This window comes from Bos taurus, chromosome 9 (assembly GCF_002263795.3).
Source record: "Bos taurus isolate L1 Dominette 01449 registration number 42190680 breed Hereford chromosome 9, ARS-UCD2.0, whole genome shotgun sequence".
Classification (NCBI taxonomy): domain Eukaryota; kingdom Metazoa; phylum Chordata; class Mammalia; order Artiodactyla; family Bovidae; genus Bos; species Bos taurus.
Genome location: NC_037336.1, coordinates 81,738,614 through 81,762,862, shown reverse-complemented (window position 1 = coordinate 81,762,862; position 24,249 = coordinate 81,738,614). Strand labels below are relative to the sequence as shown.

The 24,249-nt window shown below is 37.5% G+C and overlaps 1 protein-coding gene across 10 annotated transcripts in view; it reads right to left on the bottom strand.

The window, feature by feature from the left end:
• The window catches only part of UTRN (utrophin), a 556,684-nt gene that overhangs the window by 445,475 nt on the left and 86,960 nt on the right, over positions 1–24,249 (bottom strand). For all 10 annotated transcript variants that reach the window (XM_010808643.4, XM_015472890.3, XM_010808642.4 and 7 more), the window contains one exon: positions 850–911. In XM_010808643.4, the coding sequence (XP_010806945.1) occupies positions 850–911 (62 nt within the window). The remainder of the gene's footprint in view (positions 1–849; positions 912–24,249) is intronic.

Genomic DNA, 24,249 nt, shown 5'->3' with positions numbered 1-24,249 from the left:
AAAAGAGTAATATCAATTTCTCTCTTCAGCATTCTTGCTCCTAAAAAAATATTAATCAAAACTTGATTATGATCCAAGTGGTTAGAAATGCTGAGAAAGAACAGATTTGGGGGAAATAAATCAGGAAGTTCAAAAGAACGGAACAACAGGGCAGTAAACATTATTAGCCAGACCTATCAGTATGACAATCCCCAAACACTGCACAAGGTAGAAAAGGCTACCTGAATGATAGCAAATTGATTTTAACCAGGCAAAAATGAAATCATCATCTTTTTGGCTAAGTAAGCACAAAAATTTCCCAATGAGATATTATTTCCTAAATGCACCAAGAAGTCATAGAATCCAAAGCAGCAAGCTAGCAGCTTCATATCTAGAGAATGCTGTTGTTATTTTTTTAGTTACTAAGTTGTGTCCGGCTCTTTTGCAACCCCATGAACTGTATTCCGCCAGCCTCATCTGTCCATGGGATTCTCCAGGCAAGAATGCTGGAGTGGGTTGCCATTTTCTTCTCCAGGGTATCTTCCCGACCCAGGGATTGAACCTGTGTCTCTTGCATCTGCTGCACTAGAAGGAGGATTCTTTACCGCTAAGCCACCTGGGAAGCCCCTAGAGAATGTTAGATAAAAATACAGAGCTTTTTTACCATGAATGTTTATACCATAAACTTCTTACACCAGAATTTCTATTTAAACTTATTATAGAGAGTAAAGGAAAAATAAATGTATCTGCATACTCAGAAGATTTCTGTTAGGTCACATTTCCTGGGGAAAATTCACTGCACCTTCAACCAAACTCTATCAACAAGAATGAGGTATCCAAATCATCAAAGTTTTTGAAAGTCTCCATTACCTTTGAAAATCGAGCATTTATCCATTTGGTAAAGGTTTTCTTCTGCACATCATTGTGTTCATCTGTGGGTGGGAAAAGGAGAGAGAAGGGAAAATATTAGAGTTTATAGTTTTACTCAGGTGCTAAATAAGATTATCTCCATCCTGGAGAGTTTTACACTGTCTATTAGTAGAGTTCCTGAGGCACAATGATCCATAGTTAATGAAGGGATGACTGATGGGTTCAATATGTATGGAGTCTGCTAACAAACATCCATAGCAGAGGGAGGCCCAGACACCTTTCCAGAGAAGCTGGCTTTCTCACCCCACATCTCAGCATGTCGCCACCAACCATTAAATCCATGTTCATGAGAAAAGAATCAAGACGTTGCTTTCAAAGTATTATATACATATACACATAGACATTCTATTGCATTTTGTTTAAATACAGTTTCAGCATGACAAAAATGTTATAGCATGTTCAAGACAAAAAATGGGAGTTCTCTTTTCAAAAAAACTAAGAAACTCATGATTTCCCCCCTTTTCATACAATTCCTATAGAACAAAAACTACGATAAAGTGTATAGCTAATTGTGTAACCCATTTTCCTGTATAAAGACTGACATGACCAAGTTTTAATGATCTTATCTTTGAAAGCAATCTACACCCACCACTGGGCACATACCCTGAGGAAACCATAACTGAAAAAGACACCTGTACCTCAGGGTTCATTGTAGCACTATTTACAATGGCTTGGACATGGAAGCAACCTAGATGTCCAGAGACAGATGAATAGATTAAAAAGTTGTGGTATATATACACAGTGGAATATTACTCAGCCATAAAAAGGAACACAACTGAGTTAGTTCTAATGAGGTGGATGAACTTAGAGCCTATTAGATGGAGTGAAGTAAGTCAGAAAGAGAAAGACAAATATCATATATTAACACATATATATGGAATCTAGAAAAATGATACTAATGAACCTATCTGCAGGGCAGCAACGGAGATGCAGAGACAACAGACTTGTGGACACAGGGTGGGAAGAACTGAGAGAGTTGCATTAAAACGTGTACATTACCATATGAAAAACAGAGAGCCAGTGGGAATTTACTGTATGACTCAGGGAGCTGAAATCCCACGCTCTGTGACAACCTAGAGGGGTGGGAGGCGATGGGAGATGGGAAGGAGGTCTAGGAGGGAGGGGACACACATATACCTATGGCTGATTCATGTTACTCTATGGCAGAAACCAACACAATAGTGTAAAGCAATTATCCTCCAACTGAAAATATACAACCTCCCTAAAAAAAAAAAAAAGGAATCTACACATTTTACAAGCAGAGAAATCACAGTTTATTTCTGTATTTTTTAATGACTAATGTTGGCTTGAATTACAAATTCATTGTCCAGGTCAAACAAATAAAAATTGACCTTAAAAAATCTAAAGCATCCTGAACCTCTTGAAGATGGGGAAAGTGATCTAATTAGGTATAAGGAAGTCATGTGAAATGGGAGTTAATAACACTTACAAGGCACCTTGAGGGCTGGTGGATACAAGTGGAAACACTTGGCAAAGAGCTGGCATTGAGCTCTTTGTTGTTATTCTAGTTATCATTATTATGATAGTATATGTGTGAACAAGACAAAAATATCCATGTTACCCTTTCTGTTACTTCTAATCACACCCTTTTCAATTGCTCCTCAATTATCTGTTAAAATGAGCAACAGTCATTGTTGGCATAAATCCTACAAAGGAGCATGTTAATAGTCTCTGAGTTGTTCTAAAAGCTGTGTAAGGAATATCTGGAATAATGCCGAAAGCTTGCGGTACTGTGTGAACACACACACATACCTGTTCCACCACTGTCCATGTAAGGAAAATTTGGAAGAAAGCTTGTGGTACTATCTGAACACACACACACAAACACACACCTTGTTCCACTACTGTCCATCCTGCCAGGCTGCTTCCCACATGATAACAGTAAAACAGTAACAAGAGAAGGCTCAAGTGCGCTCTGTCCTCAATGCATCAATTTCACAGAGCTGCCTTCAACCCAGACCTCCTCACTCATCTCTAATAGCATCATTACAAGTTCAACCATGACTTCACCAAGTTAGTGGTATCTTTGGGCCTTATTCTGTTCTGGAAGGACAGCTTGTAATTAAAAGGTCACTCCTGCAATAAATATAGCAACAGTTTCAGAAAAGAGTGCCCTTCTACAGATCTATAAAGGTAACTGGAGACTGACTCTGAAACACAAAGATGGCAATGGATGAAAAAACTTCAAGCAACTTCGTGTTGTCAACTGAGCTTAGACTTAGCCTTTCACAAAGGACAACAGAGTCAGCATCAGCCTCAATTTCAGGCTTTCTACCATCTGATCAATGCCACATATGAGCCATTTATTAACCAAGAGGACTTGCTGACACACTCTGAATGTCGCAGCCTTGACCATCACATGGAAGAGAGACAGAGCTGAGGTTATACGCAGTATGTAAGGCACACACCAGCCTGCACAGTGCCATACCAGCCACTAATATGAACTTAATCTTAAATATGTGTTCAGAGTACATGGCAAATTCAATTATTTTGCTATGAACAAAAATATATGTATTGGTCATAAGTATTACATTTTCTCAGACCCATAAAATTCATTGAATTTAATAACTTTTACCAAATTATTGGGAATTTGGGAAATTCTGAGAAGCAATTTTTATTTCACATTTTATTTCTCTACATTTCTACATTTTTTTAAACCTCTTTTCTGAGCATTTAACCTTCTTACTTTCAAAAAATATATTAAAATAGCTAATAAATACTATATGGGTTCCTCTCCAGAGATAATGCAAACAAAGAAATGAGTACCTGTCACCTTATCAAATGCTGACTGTGTGGGTACTGTCATTTCAGTCATGTCTGAGTCTTTGAGACCCCATGGACTATAGCTCACCAGGCTCCTCTGTCCACATGATTCTCCAGGCAAGAGTACTGAAATGGGCTGCCATGCCCTCCAAAGGGGATCTTCCCAACCCACGGATCAAACCTTCATCTCCTGAGTCTCCTCCATTGGCAGGCAGGTTATTTATCACTAGTGCCACCTAGGGAGCCCCCAAATGATAACTAAAAACCTCCAGTTGTATCACATATAGAATGAGATCAACTATTTAAAATAGGTTCCCATCATACAGCTGCTAAGTCACTTCAGTCGTGTCCGACTCTGTGCGACCCCATAGACGGCAGCCCACCAGGCTCCTCTGTCCCTGGGATTCTCCAGGCAAGAATACTGGAGTGGGTTGCCATTTCCTTCTCCAGTGCATGAAAGTGAAAAGTGAAAGTGAAGTTGCTCAGTCATGTCCAACTCTTAGCGACCCCATGGACTGCAGCCAACCAGACTCCTCCGTACATGGGATTTTCCAGGCAAGAGTACTGGAGTGGGGTGCCATTGCCTTCTCCAATACTATATCCCATCATACAGAGATGTTTGTAAAAACTAGAAGTTAATGTTTCTATAATAAAAGTCTTTATCTTTGGTTCAAATAAAAGTCTGAATATGTGTCTAATTAAGTAAATGATATGAAATGAAGTTATTGTTGTTTAGTTGTGAAGTCATGTCCAATTCTTTTGCAACCCCATGGATTACAGCCCGCCAGGTTCCTCTGTTCATGGAATTTCCCAGGTGAGAGTACTGGAGTGGGTTACCATTTTTTTCTCCAGGGTATCTTTCCAACCCAGGGATCAAACCTGCATCCCCTGCATTGGCAGGCAGTTCCTTCACCCCTGAGCCATCAGAAATAATGTACTGCATTGTAAAAGATAAAATGTCTTGCATTCAAACTTTTTAAAAATACTCCAAACTTGATAAACATTCTTCTTTATTCATTTTCCTGGTACAGTTAAAGGGGAAAGGGGAAATTTACATCTCAATAAGCCTTGATTTCACATTTCCTTTTCACACAACACACACATACACACACACACAAACCTCTTATTTTCTATCAGATATGAATTCAGTAAAGGAATAGGAATTAGCCTGCAGTTTTTCAATTATGAGATTTTTTTTTTTAATGTAACAAATTTGGAACACTTACTAGTACAGAACTGCCCTCCACACCACAAAAAATTAAGCTAACAACCTTGGCCCAAGTCAGTGTTTCAAGGAGACAGAAATTTGCTAGCAAAATTGGTAGCATGACAACTAAAATCCTAAATCATGTTACTATGATCAATTTTTTTGATCATATATATAGAAATTTATACCAAATTTCAAATCTCAAATTTGTTCAACTCTCCATTACAAGTCAAGCAGTTATTTTAATGTTTCCAAAATAAAGATATGTAAGCAGATAATACAAATTTACAGATAACTGGATTATTTATATGTGTATTAAGTGAGTATAATTAACATGCTAAATATATTCTTTCAGGTTTCCAAACAAGTGTTTTCTTTATATTTGAATTTTAGAGAAAACATCTAACTTTTGAAAGCCTTTTTTGGCTTAGTAAATCTTACCCATTAACGACCTTTCTCCATTAGGGGGACAAACACGTGACTGAATTAGGAGAAGAAAAATGTGTTAAATCCCTTAAGGCTGATTTTCCAAATTCTTCCTCTAAATATTTTGCTCTTCTTAAAATGCTTTTGACAAGCTCACACAGATCCAAGGGCCGCTGCCCAGCCTGGAATTTTATTTTTGTGATGGGTAAGAGAAGTGAAGCAAGAAACATCAACAAAACCATCTGATAAATCTTCCAGGAAACTAGCTAAAATTTTTGTTCACTTCACCAGCTCAAGGGCACATCAAAAATTCTTTTAGCAGAACCTAGACACAAATCTCAATTTAAATCTTAATCAATAATGTTTCTGTAAAAAAAAAAAAATAATCCAACACTACAACCATAAAACAAAATTCTGTATTTCCATAGGTCTATCTATATGTATATAATATAAACATAAACTTAGGATAATTGCTGTACAATATTCTCCCTTCACCTCGCTTGTCCACAAGTCTCTTCTCCATGTCTTTGTTTTCATGCTGCCCTGCAAACACATTCATCAGTACCATCTTTCTAGATTCCATATAAATGCATTAATATACATTTCTCTTTCTGACTTACTTCACTCTGTATAGCAGGCTCTAGGTTCATCCACCTCATTAGAACTGACTCAAATGTGTTCCTTTTTATGGCTGAGTAATATTCCATTTTGCCTATGGACCACAGTTTCTCTATTGATTCATCTGTTGACAGACATCTGGGTTGCTTTCATGTCCTAGCTATTGCAAATAGTGCTGCAGTGAACACTGGGGTACCTGTGTCTTTTTCAATTATGGTTTTCTCAGGATACATGTCCAGTAGTGGGACTGTTGGGTCACTGGGTAGTTTTATTCCTAGTTTTCTCCACAGAGATTGCCTTTTTTAAAAAATATCTTTCTGCAGATATAATTCACATATCATGTAAGTCAGCCATTTCAAGCATGCAATTTAATGAGTTTTGGTACATTAAAATGTCAATGTTTTTATGTAGAATATATATAACATAAAATCTGCTATTTTAATTATGTTAAAGTACTCAATTTAGTAACATTGATTTCATTTACAATGTTGTACAACCATTCTCATTATTTTCAAATTTTTCATCCACCAAAACAGAAATTCTGTAACCATTTAGCAACACTTCTCCCATTCCCCCACTTCCCCAGGCCCCAGTAACCTCTAAACCACTTTCTAATTCTATGCATTTAACCCACCTTAATATTTCACAGATGTGAATTCACACAACGTCTGTCCCTTGGTGTCTGATTTATTTCACTTAGCATAAGGTTTTCAAGACTCATCTGTGTTGTAGCCTGTGTCAGAACCTCATTTCTTTTTTGTGGCTAGTCATAATATGTAGTAGTCATTGCATGTATATGCCACATGTTCTTACCCATTCATCTGTTGATAGACATGGGTTGTTTCTATCTTACAGCTATTGTAAATAATGTTACAGTGAAAACTGTATATTAGTGTCTGTTCCAATCCCTGCTTTCAGTTTCCCTGGATATATACCTAGGAGTGGAACTGCGGGGTCATACGGTAATTCTATCTTTAGATTTTTGAGGAAACTGCTGAAATGTTCTCCATAGCAGGTGCATTATTTTATACTCCCAGTAGCGATGTATATGGGTTTCAAATTCTCTACATCCTCACTAACACTTTCTTTTTTAAAATTATTATTATTATAGCCATCCTAGTAAGTGTGAAGTGGTATATAATGGTTTGTATTTGCATTTCTCTAATGACTTAATGATGCTGACCATAAAAAGGCATTTTGGAAACTCAAAAATTACCAAGAAAAATCCCCTAAACTCTGAAATTTCCTGAAGACTCCAAACTAGCCCAAGTTCAGAAGCATACTACTACAAAGTGGCTAGGATTCAGCGACAGCTCTTTTGCACTTAATCCATAAAAGACTGCAGAACGATTAATTTATTCCTCGAAGAATTATTTTCAGAATTTGATATAACCATTAATTCCTGTCCATCTTCTAATTCTAGAGTGTATTTACCTCTTACCTATTTTCTCCTTGATGAGTTCCTCATGCTTTTTAAGTGAATGCACAGGAATACAGGAGGGAATGTTTTCCTACTTTAACTCTTTATAACTGCTAATCTTAACTGAAGAGTGTCTGTAAGTCCTACAGGCACCTGGCATTGTTTGAAACTTTCTTTGTGGAAGTATTCTTTGGAAAAACTTTTTACATCTTAGATATAGCCATATTATATGTGTTGCAAATACAGAAGAACAAGGAGAAAGAAACTGTAAACTTTACATACAAAACACTTCACTTTGGACTTCTATCCTGAGAGTAAGAGAGTTTTATTAAAATCACTGGAAATACCACAGAATAAGGAGAGGTTATTTAGGCGGAGCTAAATGAGTCATAAAGATGATGAGTCACTGTCATGAAAAGTCAATAGAAAACTAATTGTTTCTTAATGATTGACAAAAGTTAGACTAATTAAAAATTTTTCTGTAAATCTTGATTCTTCACTTTATTCCAACTAAATAAAGATTCATTGTGTTCTAAAAACTGTCTTCAGTTCAGTTCAGTTCAGTCACTCAGTTGTGTCCAACTCTTTGCAACCCCATGAACCACAGCATGCCAGGCCTCCCTGTCCATCACCAACGCCCAGAGTCTACCCAAACTCATGTCCATTGAGTTGGTGATGCCATTCAACCATCTCATCCTCTGTCGGCCCCTTCTCCTCCCGCCCTGTCTACGAACCCTCAAAAAACTATTTCCTAAAAATATATCTCAAGATGGAGAAAATCCATGCAAGTAAGTTTCCATGAAAATTCTCTAAAAGAATCCCCAGGCACATTTTTAAGTTGACAACCAATATTTATAGTAAATTTAAATACTGAAACAGACATAAGTCCTAGCACATTGTTAACGAGGTACAAACCTGATTGTTCGATTATAGAAAATGTCTCCTCTATTCCCTAATTGGCAAAACTAATGCCTCATTGTCAAAGTAATAGCTAAATCAGACATAATTTCTGACATGGGAAGTCTGACTTTAGTTTTCTATTTAAAGACACATTTGGATTTTAAAGATTCGGTAATAAAGAGCCTACAATCTTAAAAAATTAAAATGAAATAAAATAGAAACCACTTTCAGGGAATTCCCTTGTGGTCCAGTAATTAGGACTCAGTGCTTTCACTACCAGGGCCTGGATTCAATCCCTGGTTAGGGAACTAAGATCCGGCAAGCCTCACAGTATGGTCAAATAAATAAATTTCAAAAAATTTTTAAAAAATTAAAACTACTTTCACATGTACTCCAGGGCAACAACTCAATTCAGAATTCTGATTCTAAGGTGAGTAGATGGATAAACAGATGGATGAATGGATGGACGAAAGGATGGATGGATGGATGGGAGGACAGAAAGAGGCACAAAGCCTGGCCCCAGATACAGTAAGTCACTGACTATTTTAAAAATTCTTAAGGAAGTGTTCTTTACTTTGCATTCCTAAACTGCCCTGTGTTTGGAGCCTCACTATAATGCAGTCCAGTAAGATGGATGAAGGGTAAGAAGTATGTCCTCCTCTTGAAAACTGCAGGAGGAGAATTCTAAAAGGAAAGATGGGAAAGCAGAAAGCAGGTACCTAAGATGCCTCCTCACGTGGCTTAAACAACTTGGAAAAGTTGGCTACAAAGGGGACACACACATGCCAGTGTGCAAACCACTCTAGGGGCTTGCTCACAGTTGTCCCAACCCAAGATAACACTCCAGAGATGATGAGCTGTAATTTAATTAGAAAGGCTAAACTCCAGAGGTGGCTGCTACAAAGGCATCAATTATCTTTGTCTCCATTAACAGCAGAGCCTTTGCTAATTAATTTAATGAATGTGAGAAATGCGCTTTTTCTGTGGCTTGAGAACTGGCATAATTAGAAGGTTGGAAACAATCTCCGACTAGTGTATTTAGTGTTATTCAATGCATGTGAATTGGCCAAAATATTTAACAGACGTGTCCCAACATCAATTAAACAAGTGAAATCTAGCAAGTCTAGAAGGCCCTGCACTCGGCCATGAGCTGGGAGGGTACTAGTTATCCAGTGCTGTCTATAAGTCTAACTAAATTGTTTCTCTAAACCAGCACTGTCCAACAGAAAGACACATAATTTTAAATTTTCTAGTAGGCACATTAAAAAAAAAGAGGTAAAAATAATTTTAGTAATGTTATTTAACCCAATATATCCAAAATAGTATCATTTCAACATATATTCAATATTTTTAAAACTATTAATATCTTATATTCTTTTTTCTGTCTTTGAAATTCAGTGTGTATTTCATACCTTTAGCATGTCTCAGCTTGGACCAGTCACAACAGCCTTCACACTGCACTGCACAGGTCTAGAATATTGCTGCATCTCTTGCAACTAAAACCTCATGTCCTTCAAAAGGACAGAGCACCAAGCTCATGAAACAGGCTGCACGAACTTTTTCTGAGCCTGCTTGCTAATAATGATTGTTTAATAAATGCCAATGTGCACGCCAGGTATGGTCCAAAAGTTGCCTTCATTTTAACCCTGATGGTGGGACAATGGTTACCCTTCACACCCTACTTTTAAGCACTTGGAGCTAGCATTAACTGAGCAAAAATAAAGCAGAAATTTACAGGTGGGCATGACCAAATTGGTCTTGTTCATTTTGTAAGACTTTTGGTCTAAGAAATAGACAGTAAGGATAGGAAATATTTCTAAGTCATTCTTACATTCATCATTTAGTTTCAATATTTTCTACTCTTTCAATGGAAATCAGTTGTTCATCTATTTTGAGGAAAACATTATATAAAGAAACAGATGGTGACACTTACTGAGCACCAGACAAATTCTGTTGGTCCCAAAAAAGATCCAAGTGCTGCTTTTAAGAAGCTATCAAGGGGAGGTGTGTGAAGAAGAATTGGGAGACGGGTATGAGGCAAGTACATAAATAACAGATGGACAATTATAACTAACACATTAGGGGTGTGTGTGTGTGTTAGTTGCTCAGTCATGTCCAACTCTTTGTGACCATAGCCCAACAGGCTCCTCTGTCCATGGGATTTCCCAGGCAAGAATATTGGAATGGGTTACCATTCCTTCTCCAAGGGATCTTCCCAACCCTGGGATTGAACCTAGATCTCCCACATTGCAAGCAGATTCTTTACCATTTGATGCCCATATATTAGGTACAAATATGTTTATAAATTCAGAGGAAAAATGTTTCTTCTTGGTGGAAGTGAGGAGGAGATCAGAGAAGAATTCAAGGAAAAAGTTGCATTAGGCCTTGAATTGACATGTTAAAAGCATATATAAATGGGGGGGGGGGGGGGGGAGGCGGCATTCATGGAAGAGACCAGCTGAAGCAAACAGTCTTAAAGGCCTGAAAAGAACAGGACAGGCAGACAAAAATGTGAGCCCTTTCTCTGGCTGGATGATTATGGACTGGAGTTACAATGCCCCAGACTCCTCTGTCCATGGGATTCTCTAGGCAAGAATACTGGAGTAGGTTGCCATGCCCTCCTCCAAGGGATCTTCCTGACCCAGGGATCAAACCCACATCTCATGTCTCCTGAACTGGCATGCAGGGTCTTTACCAGTAGCACCAACTTGGAAGCCCGGAAGGTCAATAGTGTCTCTCTATTAGGGAAAAAAAGGACCAGAAGAGAAATGGATTAGGAAAGGAAACTCTTTTCACCTGAGTTAGAGATTAGCAGGATATTTGGGTGAAGATACCAAGCAGGATTAGAGCAAACGGGAGAGAGTTTTCACATAAAGGAGACCATTTCAGAAGCTCGAGTTTTCAGAAGAAAGACATAACCCACAGTGTGAAAGCAAGTTACCAGAATTGCTGGGGAAAATGAGGCCTGAAAAAAAGATAAGTGAACTTAACCCCTAAAACCAGCTGACCTATGATGCTATGAGGGAACAGGGAAGCTGGGCTGGCAGACCTGCCAATTATTACAAGTTTCCTGGCACAATATAACAGTATCTATATTAAAATATTTTTATATTACATAACCATTGACCCAGAAATCCTGAGAATTTATCTTACGAAATCATTAGACACACAAATATTTAGAAATCTTTCAAAGGATGTTTTTCAAAACATTCTTCATAATTGAAAAAAAAATTGTTATTCTAAATGTTCATCCTTGGGCATTATTCAGAAGTATATTTTCATGTATAAATGAAAACATCAAAAATGATACTAAAGAAGAATATATAAAGACGGGAGGATTTTTCACACTATATTAAGGAATAAAAGTGCAGGCCGAAGAGTATATACAATGTGTCATTTATATAAAATGACCAGAAAAGTAAGAGCCAAAACATTAGCTCTGTTTATTTCTCAAGAGAAAAAGAGCCTGAGAGACTCTTACAGTCTACTATATTTTTAAGTTCTGAAATACACACATAATACTCTGCACATAATACACACAATTTTCTTTAAAACACTGACCCTGCAAAAGGTATTTTTCTCCATTTCAATGTGCACAAGCAGAATGGTTAGAGAATTTAGCAGCTATAAAAATAAACCAGGCTGGGAGGAGGTCTGCCTGCCTGTCGGTCTGCTTTGGACTGGGATGGCGAGAATAAAGAGACTTCCGTGTGTTTGTAATTACATGCAGACAGGAAGGATCTAGTGGGGAGGGAGAGATCATAGATGCCAAGACTCAGTACCCGAGAAGGGTTCCCTCAGGGAACCAAACCCCAGAGGATGAGTGAGAGAAATGTATCAGAATCCACACTTCTAAATTAGATGTAGTTAAGGGCACATATTTCTAAAAATGAAATTCTCTAGGTTAAATTGCTTGTATCTGCCTTTCTAGTGAGTTTTCCACTCTAGTCTGAAGAGATTATTAGACAGATATAAAATAAAGGTACCTAAGTTGGTCCATCTCTCCCCACCTTCTAGTCTATTCACTGTGGAAACACTGTTGAAAAGGAGGTTCCATCGTTTAAAACACACCACTTGCAATAAATTCAAGTATATCTAGGCAAAATGATCAGGGCACTGATCAGTTAGGAAGATGAGAAGACAAAATGTAAGATTAAGGCAAAACAGAATGTTATCCGCAGTTCAGGCCTTCCCTCATAGTTCAGTTGGTAAAGAATTGCCTGCAGTGCAAGAGACCTGGGTTCAGTTCCTGGGTCGGGAAGATCCCCTGGAGCAGGAAATGGCAACCCATTCCAGCACTGTTGCCTGGAGAATCCCATGGACAGAGGAGCTTGTCAGGCTGTAGTCCATGGGGTTGCAACAGTCGGACCCGACTTAGCAACTAAAGAGAAGAGAGATCCACAGTTCACACAAGCTACCTAGACTTTATAAAAAGCCTAATATTATACTCACTTTGAGAAAAAGAACATATACCTGGGGAAAAAAGAAGTATTTGTCCTTTGATCATGTACTCTGATGAAATACCATGCAGTGCAAATGCAATTTTTAAATTAAAAAAAATATAGTATATCAGAAGTAGCTTTTGAACTTTTTTCCTCTATTTTAGAATGTTTTAACATTGAGCCACAGCAAAATCAAGATGTAAGATAATTTTTTAAAAAGGAAGTCATTTTACTAAATTTTCAAAATTGCAAGTCCATTAAAATGCAATCCTTTGCCCAAGATAAATATTTATAATAAGCAGGAAGAAAATGCCAGAAAGGAACACTATGTTTCCCCTTAAAAACTCGGGGTAAAGATTTTTCCCATGAACCTCAGAGTTAAGAAATCAGCCCATGAAACACAGCACTCTTTGCTTAAAGGTGCATAAATTTAAAGTTAATAAACAAATTAAATATAGCCTTTATGTTGAAAAATGCATATTTCCTCATTTTCAGTTTATATAACTATGTAAAAAGTTCACAGGAGTTATTAATAATTTTTATTGAAAAGCTTATTCAAGTAGGGTTAGACAAAGGAACTAAAAGATAAAATCTAGAGTATGAACAATGCAAGCAACCACTCCCCAGCACACTAAAGTTATCGTCTATGATCATTTATCCCCTAAAATCACTGTTGAAAATTAGGATCCTGCTTCAAATTAGCACTGTCTTTATTTAATAGTCTACAATGTGGGTCTGATTTTTTTGCTATTTATAAAAATTCGTAAAGTCAGTTTATACCATTTCTGGGAATTGCAAACTTGGCAATTATTTCTGTATATCATAGATCTTCCTTCTCTTTGTCTTAAATATACCTCATTAAAGCATCAAAATGGGCTTCCCTGGTGGCTCAGATAGTAAAGAATCTGCCTGCAATGTAGAAGCCCTGGGTTGGGAAGATCCCCTGGAGAAGGGAATGGTAACCCATTCCCTTCAGTATTCTTGCCTAGAAAATCCCATGGACAGAGGAGTCTGGCAGGCTACAGTTCATGGGGTCACAAAGAGTCAGACATGACTGAGTGACTAATAAAGCATCAATAAGTCTAGATTAACTTGAAGATTAATTTAATCAATTTAGTTGATGATTAGAAGAAACTCATGCTTGCTTTTCTGAAATAAATGATTTTATAGCTAGTAATTATATCTTCTCTCCTCTTCCATCATTTTGGACTGAAAAGTCTTAATCATTTTAGTCAGTTTTATAAAAACACCAAAAGCATTTGCTGCAAGACTTATGCTTCCTTACTAGACCTCTCTCACTCTCAAATCATTTCTAAAGTAGGAGACCAATATTCCCTGTGCACAGTCAAAACAGCTTTGCAAAGAAAGGATAATGTTTTCTGTTTTCTCCCATATTTCCTTCCTACTGACCCTAACAACTAGGGTCCTTTGACCTTGCAGCAGCCCAATGACAGAGTCTTCTGAGAACACTGCAATTGCTACCTCTCCTCCATCATCCTAGACATTATACTGTAAAACATAATTCATGATGACAAAGTTTTTTGGAGTTAGCAAGAGAGTGAATTAAACAAAAAAGATTTGGACAGATAATCTTTCTTCAGAGCATTAGCACTTCCCTCAGGATAAAGTAAACTAGCAAACCTGACTGAACCTGAGTTAAAAGGACACGCAAAAATATGCCCAAAAGAGCTGAAAACAGAACCTTGAATAAACGTCTGCACACCCGTATTCATAGCAGTATTAGTCACAATAGTTAAAAAAATGGAAGCAACCCAAGTTTCCACCCACAGATGAAATGGATAAACAAAACATAGCACATACAGACAATGGCATATTGCTTGCCCCTCAAAAAGGAAAAAATTCTGACACGCTGTATGACATGAATAAACCTTGAGGACATTTTGCTAAACAAAGTAACAAGAAGAAACATACTGTATGATTCCATTTATACAAGTTGCCTACAGTAGTCAGATTTATAAAAACAGAAAGTAGAACAGTGGTTTCCAGAGACTGGGGGAGAGTCAGGAATTGGGAGTCATTGTTTAATAGGTACAGAGCTTCCGTTTTCCAAGATAAAAAGAGTTATAGAGGTGGACGGTGGTCATAACAATGTAAATGTACTTAATATCACTGAACTGTTCACTTAGAAGTGATCATGATGGTAAATTTTATGCTGAGTATTGCATCACAAAGAAAAATTAGGGGGGGATAAAGCACATCAATAAGCATTTTCATTTCTATTTTCAAATCAAAAACATGATTTTCAAAGAAGAGATATTTGATATGTCTCAATGCATATATTCCCCAACAAGACAAATAAGGAAATTTTTCTTGGTTTCAATTTCATCTTTTAAAAGCCATGTATTAGAGCTCAGTAGCTCAGATGGTAAAGCGTCTGCCTACAATGCAGGAGACCCGGGTTTGATCCCTGGGTGGGGAAGATCCCCTGGAGAAGGAAATGGCAACCCACTCCAGTATTCCTGCCTGGAAAGTCCCATGGACAGAGGAGCCTGGTAGGCTACAGTCCATGGGGTCGCAAAGAGTCGGACACAACTAAGCAACTTCACTTCACTTTCACTTTGAATAGAAAGGCTGCTGCTGCTGCTGCTAAGTCGCTTCAGTCGTGTCCGACTCTCTGCGACCCCATAGACGGCAGCCCACCAGGTTCCCTAGTCCCTGGGATTCTACAGGCAGGTATTGTGAATTCTAGAATCAGACTTGTTTTTCACTATGACCATACCTCTTATTCATCTTCAGAGGGAAACACTGGTTCAAACTCAGGGTGGTAGATAATGCTGGTTTCCTACTCAGTCCTCCTTTTCCCTTCCTTGCTTTCATGTCTAATCTCACTTTTTTCTTCCTTGAAGCAAGTTAGCCATTTATAACAGTCACCTCCCCCTGAAACTAAGGATAACCATATGGCCCAGTTTGCACTGATGGTGAGCCAAAAGCCATGTGCATAAATCATCCCAGGATCAGATCTTCCAGCCTCAGTCAGGCTTGCAGTCCTGGCCAACACACTGACTGCAACCTCATAAGAGATCCTGGGCCGCAATCACCAAGCAAAGCCACTCCCAAATTCCTGACCAAAGAAATTGCATGAGATAATAAATATTTGTTTCAAACTGCTAAAGGCTGGGATAATTTGTTAGACAGCAATGGATAACTAACATAGATTTGATGCTAAGTTTTAGAGTAATTTGTTATGCAGCAAGAGATAAATAACACAGCAGGCATTCAGCCATCAATCTGACACCTGCACAGACTCATTTCAAATTGAACACATCTGAAACTGAACTGCTGGTCTTCTCTCAAATCAGTTCTGTCCAGTCTTTCTTAACTCAGAGCATGACACCTTCATCCATTTGCTTTTTTATGCCAGGACCCTGAAACCAATCCCTGGCATTCCACAATCTATCTGATACCACAATCTATCACCAAATTTTGTTGGTTCCAATTCCTAAATATACTTTAACTCCAGCCGTAACTCTTCATCTCCCAGCCATCTCCAGTCCGAGCTACTGTCATCTCCTGCTTGGAATCCACGAATCTAAAACCAATAACCTGGCACCATCTCCTAATTTCTGTTCTTGTCCCTTTACAATACACTTTCTAAATGTAGCCAGCTTAACAATGAACTTTGAAACAATTAAGTTAACATGGTTTACAAAGCTCTGAACCTTCTGACCCTTGCCTATGCCAAGTCTTATCTTGCATGCCTTCTCCTCCTCTCTGTAGCTCCAGTCAGTGGTCTCTGTGTTTCTCAGATGTACCCAGCCCTTTCTGGCCCCAGGTATTTTGCTCATGCTGCTATGTCTACTTAGAGCCCATTCTCAACCTGCTGAACCTATATGGGTATTTCAGGTCTAATTTTAAACATCTTTTCTTCAGAGCAGACTTCTAACTTCCCCAGTCTTTCAAAGTATCCAGCTTCCTTTTGCACCCTATATCTATCTGAATGTGGTTATATTTTGATTTGTGTAAGCCCATTAGGGCAAGAAAAGTCTACTTTGATCACCATAGTATACACAGCTCCCAATACAGGTTGTCGATTTTAAAAATTTTTGAGTGGATGTATTTAATGTGTTCATTAAGTTCAAAAACTATATATTGACTATAATTCAATCTAGACTTCACAACTGTCCACTCCAATAAAAGAACATGAATCTGCTATATCTATGGCCTTTCTATCTATCCATCTGCAAAATATTAAAACCATGATCACTGAGATGACCCAGATGTTCTTTCTCATTTCCTCTTATCCACGTGCTTAAAGATCATTTTATTATTGGCGAAGAATGAAAATGTGACTTCTAGAAACATTAAAAAGAAGAAGAGCAAGAACTAAAATAGCCCCTAAAGGCAGACAAGAAAAGTAATTCTAAAGCTCATTAGAAAACTAAATTGACCCCTGATTCCTCTAAACAAGAACGTTTTATCCTGGTGCTTAGAGTTTTGATGAACAATCATTTCCCTTTCCAAAGCTTAGCTGATTTGTGAAGGCAGGAGGATCATGGCTCTGTACAGGATGATTTTGTGATGAAATCAGAGACCTGCTGCTGGGAGAACCAAGAAATACTAATAAGGGCAAGCTGGAGCACAGCATAAAGCAACCGTCCCCAGTTACTCACTGCCAGTAAGTACTACCCTGACTTGCAACCAGAGAAGGAGCGGGTCTGGGAGCAGACACTGCCAGTTCTGAAGCCACGCCACACCCAGTGAGCAGCCCGATGACAATGCCAGCAGCAACTGCAGAGAAGAAACTGTGCAGTGCCCTCCCCAGCAGGAAGAAGTAGAAACCACGCATCAGTCTTTGCTCTGTACTCACACACACTGGCCATCAGCCCAGCTGCAAGACTAAACTCCAAGAGCACACGGGTACATAATACAAAGGCATGCCGGTGCCAAACTTTCACAAACAGCACACATATTTTGACTTAATAGATCTATATGAATACACAGTAGTAGAATACAACTGCAATTATACATACAGTCCATGGGGTCGAAAAGAGTCAGACACGACTGAGTGACTTTCACTTCACTTCACTTCATTCATATAAATACATGTTATATTATATTACACACATACACACAGAAAGAATGGTAAGTTTTTTCGCTTCACTAAAAGTGAAGTTTTAATAAAAGAATTTAATCAAAGACACCTATGGCAGTCGTATACATAATTTTTTAATGTATAAAGTACTGGAGCTTACTGATTAAACTATTTTTTCTTAATAATAAAAAGAAAATAAATAACATTTAGGATATTATTATAGAAATTCTCAAATCAAAACAATAACCATATAAAATGTATTCATACATGAATAAGATTTTAGTGTTAATACTCATGTTAAACGATTTATAAAAAGGCTGCTACCTTTTGTTGGGGGGTTGGGAATCATGCCATAAAACTGCCATGCAGAAGGTAATGACCATCAGAGAGTCACTAGAACAGAAAAAAGGTATCCCCAGGCATAAGCCAAGCAGGAGCCAGGAAACAAGGATACCAGTTTTTAAAGCCATCAGGGGATACACTCCAACCAGCAAGCAAGACCAAAGCACCCAACTGGCAGGGCAACCAGGTAGGTCCCCACTAGGAAAGAAAGAGTCAGTGTAACAGCTCTATCAGAGGTCAAAGTGAAATAGCAAATCAATAGCCAGGCAAATCACAATGAGTAGAGATATATAATAATCAAAGACAAGTCAGGCAAGGTCACACATTCAAACAAGAGCCTGGCCAAAAAAAAAAAAAGTCACTGTGACACCCAGCTACAAGGAAACTGAAATGATCTTGTGTTAATATGGATAGTAATGAAATTAGAACATTCTATAAACTTGAAGGAGTACATCTAGAAATGAAAGTTACAGCTCAGATCAATTTCATATTCTATAACAGGCAGATAATGTGCATTTCCCTAGCCATAAGCAAATATTCTAACATGTTATAAACTAGAATGTATTACAGTTCATATACTTGCATAAATACCATTTAATCCTGAAAACCATGAAATCCTCTCAAGTCTCACCTATTATTAGTCCTAAAAGGATCAGTGTTGAGGATAAGGTAGACTTATGCAAGATCTCCTGGAGAAGAGAATGGCTACCCACTCCAGTATTCTTGCCTGGAGAATCCCACAGATAGAGGAACCTGGTGGGCTACAGTCCGTGGAGTCACACAGAGTCAGACATGACTGAGCGACTAACACTTGTAAACTTGTAAGTGTTATTCCATATAACTGACTACATAAAGAAAAGACTCAATTTTTACATATATTTTATTTTTAAAAATGTAAAACTAAATCCAAGTATGATTATGTTGGCATGTTGTACTACTACAAGTTCCACACTATGTAGCTATTGCCAGAAGGAGAAAAATGCCTGGTCTAAGAGTGGGAAGAAAAATATTGAAAGGAGATTTCATCAAGATTAAGGAATTCTAGATCATCTTATTCTTGATTTTTCTGCTTTTTGTTCATTACAAGAGTGGACTTTATTACAAATCCAATCAGAAAAATGAAATGAAAGAGAGTAAAAAGAAAAAAAAAAAAAAGCCTATCAATATAAATGTCACTTGACTTGCCAAGAAGTACTCTATTTTATCTAAAAAGATGCAGTGGAAGCAAATGGAAAAGACATGCCAGCGGTAATCCAAAGGCTTTTCTTCACAGAACCTGTTCACAAATGCAAATCTTAAAAGACATTGTGAAAGCACCAAATTACTAATATTTGTGTAGTTTGAAGAAAATAACTAGAAATAATATAAGCACATTACAAGCAATTGCTCTTTTATAATAATGATGATAGCAATGGCAGAAGTAGTTAATATGTGCAGAGTTCTTACCACGTGAGGGAATGGTATCACTCCCCTTTATTATCTTATTTTTTGGTCAGTTGAGATATAATTCACATGTCACAAAATCCATCCATTTAAAGTATATAATTCAGTGGGCTTTGGTACATTTGCAAAGTTGTGCAACAGTCATCTAATTCCAGAACATTTTCATTATTCCCAAAACTCTGTACCCTTTATCAGTCATTCCCCATTCCCTCCCCTCCCTCAGCCCCAGGCAACCACTAATCTACTTCCTTCGGTTATTCCTATTCTAGACAATTCATATAAATAGATTACATGGAACGTGATCTTCTGTGCCAGGCTTCCTTCATTTAGCATTATGTTCCTAAGGTTCATGTTTATATCAATACTGCATTGCTTTTTATGGCTAAATAATGTTCAATTGTATGAGTGCGTGTGTGCGCTCAGTTGTATCCAACTCTTTGCGGCCCCATGGATTGTAGCCTGCCAGGCTCCTTTGTCCACGGGATTTTCCAGGCAAGAATACTGGAGTAGGGTGCCATTCCCTTCTCCACGGAATCTTTCCTATCCCAGGGATCAAACCTGGGTCTCCTGCATTGCAGGCAGATTCTTTACCAGCTGAGCCACCAGGGAAGCTCAAGCAGTGCATAAGGGTTCTAATTTCTCCATATCCTCATCAACACTTCTTTCCTGTATTTATTATACTCATCTTAGTAGAATCTCATTGTGGTTTTAATTTACTTTGCCGTAAAGACTAAGGATGTTGAACATATTTTCATGAGCTTACTGGCCATTTGTGTATATCTTTGCAGAAATGTCTTTTTAAAAGTTAGCCCACTTTCCAACTGGGCTATTTGTCCTTTTATTGTTGAGCTGTAAGACTTCTTTACATATTCTGGATCCTAGGTCCTCATCAGAAATATGATTTCTAAATATTTTCTCCTGTTTGCTGCACTGTCTTTTCACTTGTGTTATCTTACTTAGTCCTCATAACAACCATGAGATCATAACATGATCCTGCATTTTATTGATGAGGAAACGGAGTTAATAAACTTGTCTGAGGTTTCATAGCTAATAAGAATTGAAGAACAGATTCCAACCCAGGCAGCATGCCTCCACTAATCAGTAGGATGTACTGTCAGAAACACTAAGTACTAAATAAATAAGCAGGATTAAAAATAATTAACTTAAAAAAAAAAACAACAGCATTACTGAAGCTTTGCATAGAAATACCAGAGGGCCCTCCTCTTGTTTATACCAATCTTCTTGAGAAGAAAGGGTAGCTTAAAATAAAGCACATTCAGCCTTTAAAAGGCAAAACTTGGCCTCTAAACAGTGTCTATTCTTTTCAATTGTAGGAAACTTTCTTACTGAGTTATGTAGTTGAAACAAAGGAATTCAGAATATAAGGGGTATTTTTGCTGAGATTTAAACATTGTAAATCATCATAGTGGGTGTTCTGTTAGGTGGAGGCCCATTTCTTGGCCAACAAGCCCCTCTGTTCGAAATGTATGCCTCCCCCAGCTCTACACAACCACACTCGGAGGAGATGAACAAAGCAGAGTTTTAGCAACTAAGATGTCATTCTGACAAGTTGCTCTGGACTCTCCTCTTATTCCTGCCACCAACCATATTAAATATAAAAGTCAATCTACAAATGATTTTATTGTTTCTGTAGAATGATGTTCATGCTAAATAAAGAGTGAAGCAGTGGTTTTAAAGGAATACACTAGATCTACCACTACTGGCATGAAAAGGAATTCAATATGTATAGCTGAAGCAAAAACAAAAACCTGTAAAAAATATGATTTTGTATTTGTTAAAAATATGAATTATGAATATATAATAATATAGTCTGTGATCATATGTACACAAACAAACAAAAAAAATCTAATGATGAGGCTTTCCCTCCCTAGAAGCAGGGCTTAATTTTTATGTGATTAAATGCTCAACTTTTTAAACATATATAAAAAATATTTTGCTTTTTTTTTTTAAGGGGAGCATTCTCTCCAGTAATTCCACAAACCTTAAAAGTCATGGAAATGAATGAATAAATATGAATAAATGAATGAAAGTTTATATTTTGTGCTATATCTGGATAAGTTTTAGTGACTTTACAAACTTCTTGAAGTTTGTGAGAAAAACTGTGTAATTGTATGTCATTTGGAGTGAGGGCAGAAATTCCACAGTTCTCATCAATTTTTAAATGACTCTTTGGCCCCAAAAATGTTTAAGCACATAATCTCAAAAGATTATTAAAGAGTCTCTGTTTATGAAAGGTCAAGACAGAAACTAAAGGATCAAATAACAAAACAAAATCCCTTAAGCCAAATATAGTACAGACATCTTCTAAATCATGAAAAAACAGTCACTAAAGATCCTCTTCTAAAATTCTTAGGATGACACTAAGCCAATCTTACTTTTAAGCTTATAATTTATAGGTCTAAACATGGAAAGATATGTTTCTCTTTCCTTTATTTACAACACAAACACCTTTCCCAAAGCAAAAAGAGAGGGAGGGAAAGAGGGAGTCCACCCTGGGAAAAATAACTTTAAACACATCTAGGAAGTATTTGATATTTCCTTTAATCATTGTTTATCAAGCATCTACTACAAGTCAGACTCACTGTTCTCTATTTAATGTCATTCTTACTGTGATAGCCCAGGGGCTTTCCTTCTTTCTTCTACTCACTACAGAATATAGAAACTGAAGGAATGAATACACAGAATCAGGCCATCTTAAATGTCCATGTGATCATTCTCAACTGCCTGTACAAAAGATCTTTATTGGAAATGAAAAGGAAGAGTAGTGAGAAACTTGCCAATCCTTAGATCACCAAGGATTATCAAAATTCCCCTTACAAAGGGGCACAACTTTCCTAGACTTTTTCTCTTGGCCTTCATCCAACAAATAATTATCTCCATGAAGATAAGTTTCTCCTTGAAAATAAAAGCTAATCAAATTTATCACAGGAAAACAAAAGACTTAGGTAGTGTCTAAGCTAGTAGGCTATTAAACTGACATCTATCTATCTATGACAAAACCCTACTTTAACAGTAAACTGAGTATTTCTGAAATGTACACTTTCTAAAAATAATTCTAAATATTTGTTATTTTTTAAATTCTAAATATTAATCAGTGACAATTACATTATTTATATAATGATGCCTGGGATGGAGGTCAGAAAAAAATCACTATCTATAAAGTAATCAAGGAAGAAGCAACATGTTTCAGTCTTGGAAGTATTTTTTTCTGGAAGTATTTTCTTAAATCCTTATTTCACATATAAGTCCTTAAAAATGTATGTAGAAATTTCTTGGAAGTGACATCCCCCAAAATATGCTCCTTAGTTCAAACTAAATTAACAGATTCAGTGGGTAAAGAATCCCCTTACAATGCAGGAGACGAAAGAGACACGGGTTTGATCCCTGGGTCGGGAAGATCCTCTGGAGGAGGAAATGGCAACTCCAGTATTCTTGCATGGAGAATCCCATGGACAGAGGAGCATGGTAGGCCATTGTCCATGGGATCACAAAGAGTCAGACACAAACTGAAAGCGACTGAGCACGTGCTTACTACTATAACATATCAACTTTTATATTCATATGATAATTGTAATGTCCAAGTTCTTATGCCAACAGTAGAACGCAATGAACATAAAATCTGTATCATCTGCCATAATAACACTGAATGACCTGAAATAAATTCCTTCCAAAGGCCAAACTATCATTGAATTCACAGATGAACAAAGAAGCACCTTTTAACTAACCTCAACCTTCTTCACTTTTCAAAAAATGAATCATTTAAATTTCACTTTTAATTTAGCTACTCACTTGTTTTGTTCCCAAATACACTTCACCATGTTGGATATTTCTCCTTAATAACATCCTGCCAAATGACACTGACAGAAACCCCTCAATCACAGTAACTGAAGTACATGGCTTCAGAATGAAGTGCCAGTGGTTTACATGTTTTTGTCAGAGCAAAGTTAAGTCTACTCTTCACTGTTCATTCCAGAACTGCAGTCCTATACTGTCCTTGCAGTTGAAAGCACATGGGTCATTCCTTCCCTTTTCCCCATTATCAGATAAATATGCAGATCATAACACAATTACACACACACACACACACACACTTCTTCCAACATTTTTAAAAATTAATTATAAGTCAGCTGCCCATAAAAAGTGCTGAAATTTATTTCAGACATGCAAGGAATGATTGGGGAATTAACCACCATGCCAAATTGTTTGCGCAGAGGTTCTTTCCCCCTGCCCCCAACAAAAAAGTACAAATCAAGAGTTATTCACCACAGCATGAGAAGGACTTGACCCACCATTACTGGCTTTGAAGATGGAAGGGAGCCATGAGCCAAAGAACATGGGCAGCCCCTTGAAGCCAGAAAAGACGAGAAAACTGATTCTCCCCTAGGGCTTTCAGGAGGAATGGAGGCCTGCCAACACCCTGATTTTAGTAGTGAGAACTATGTCTGACTTCTGACCTCCAGGACTGTAAGATATAAATTTGTGGTTGTTTTAAGCCATCCAAAATGTTCACTTGGAAGGACTGTTGCTGAAGCTCCAATACTTTGGCCACCTGATGTGAAGAGCCAACTCACTGGAAAGACTCTGATGCTGGGAAAAATTGAAGACAAAAGGAAGAGGAGGCGGCAAAGGAAGAGATGGTTAGAGAGCATCACTGACTCAATGGACATGAACTTGAACAAACTCT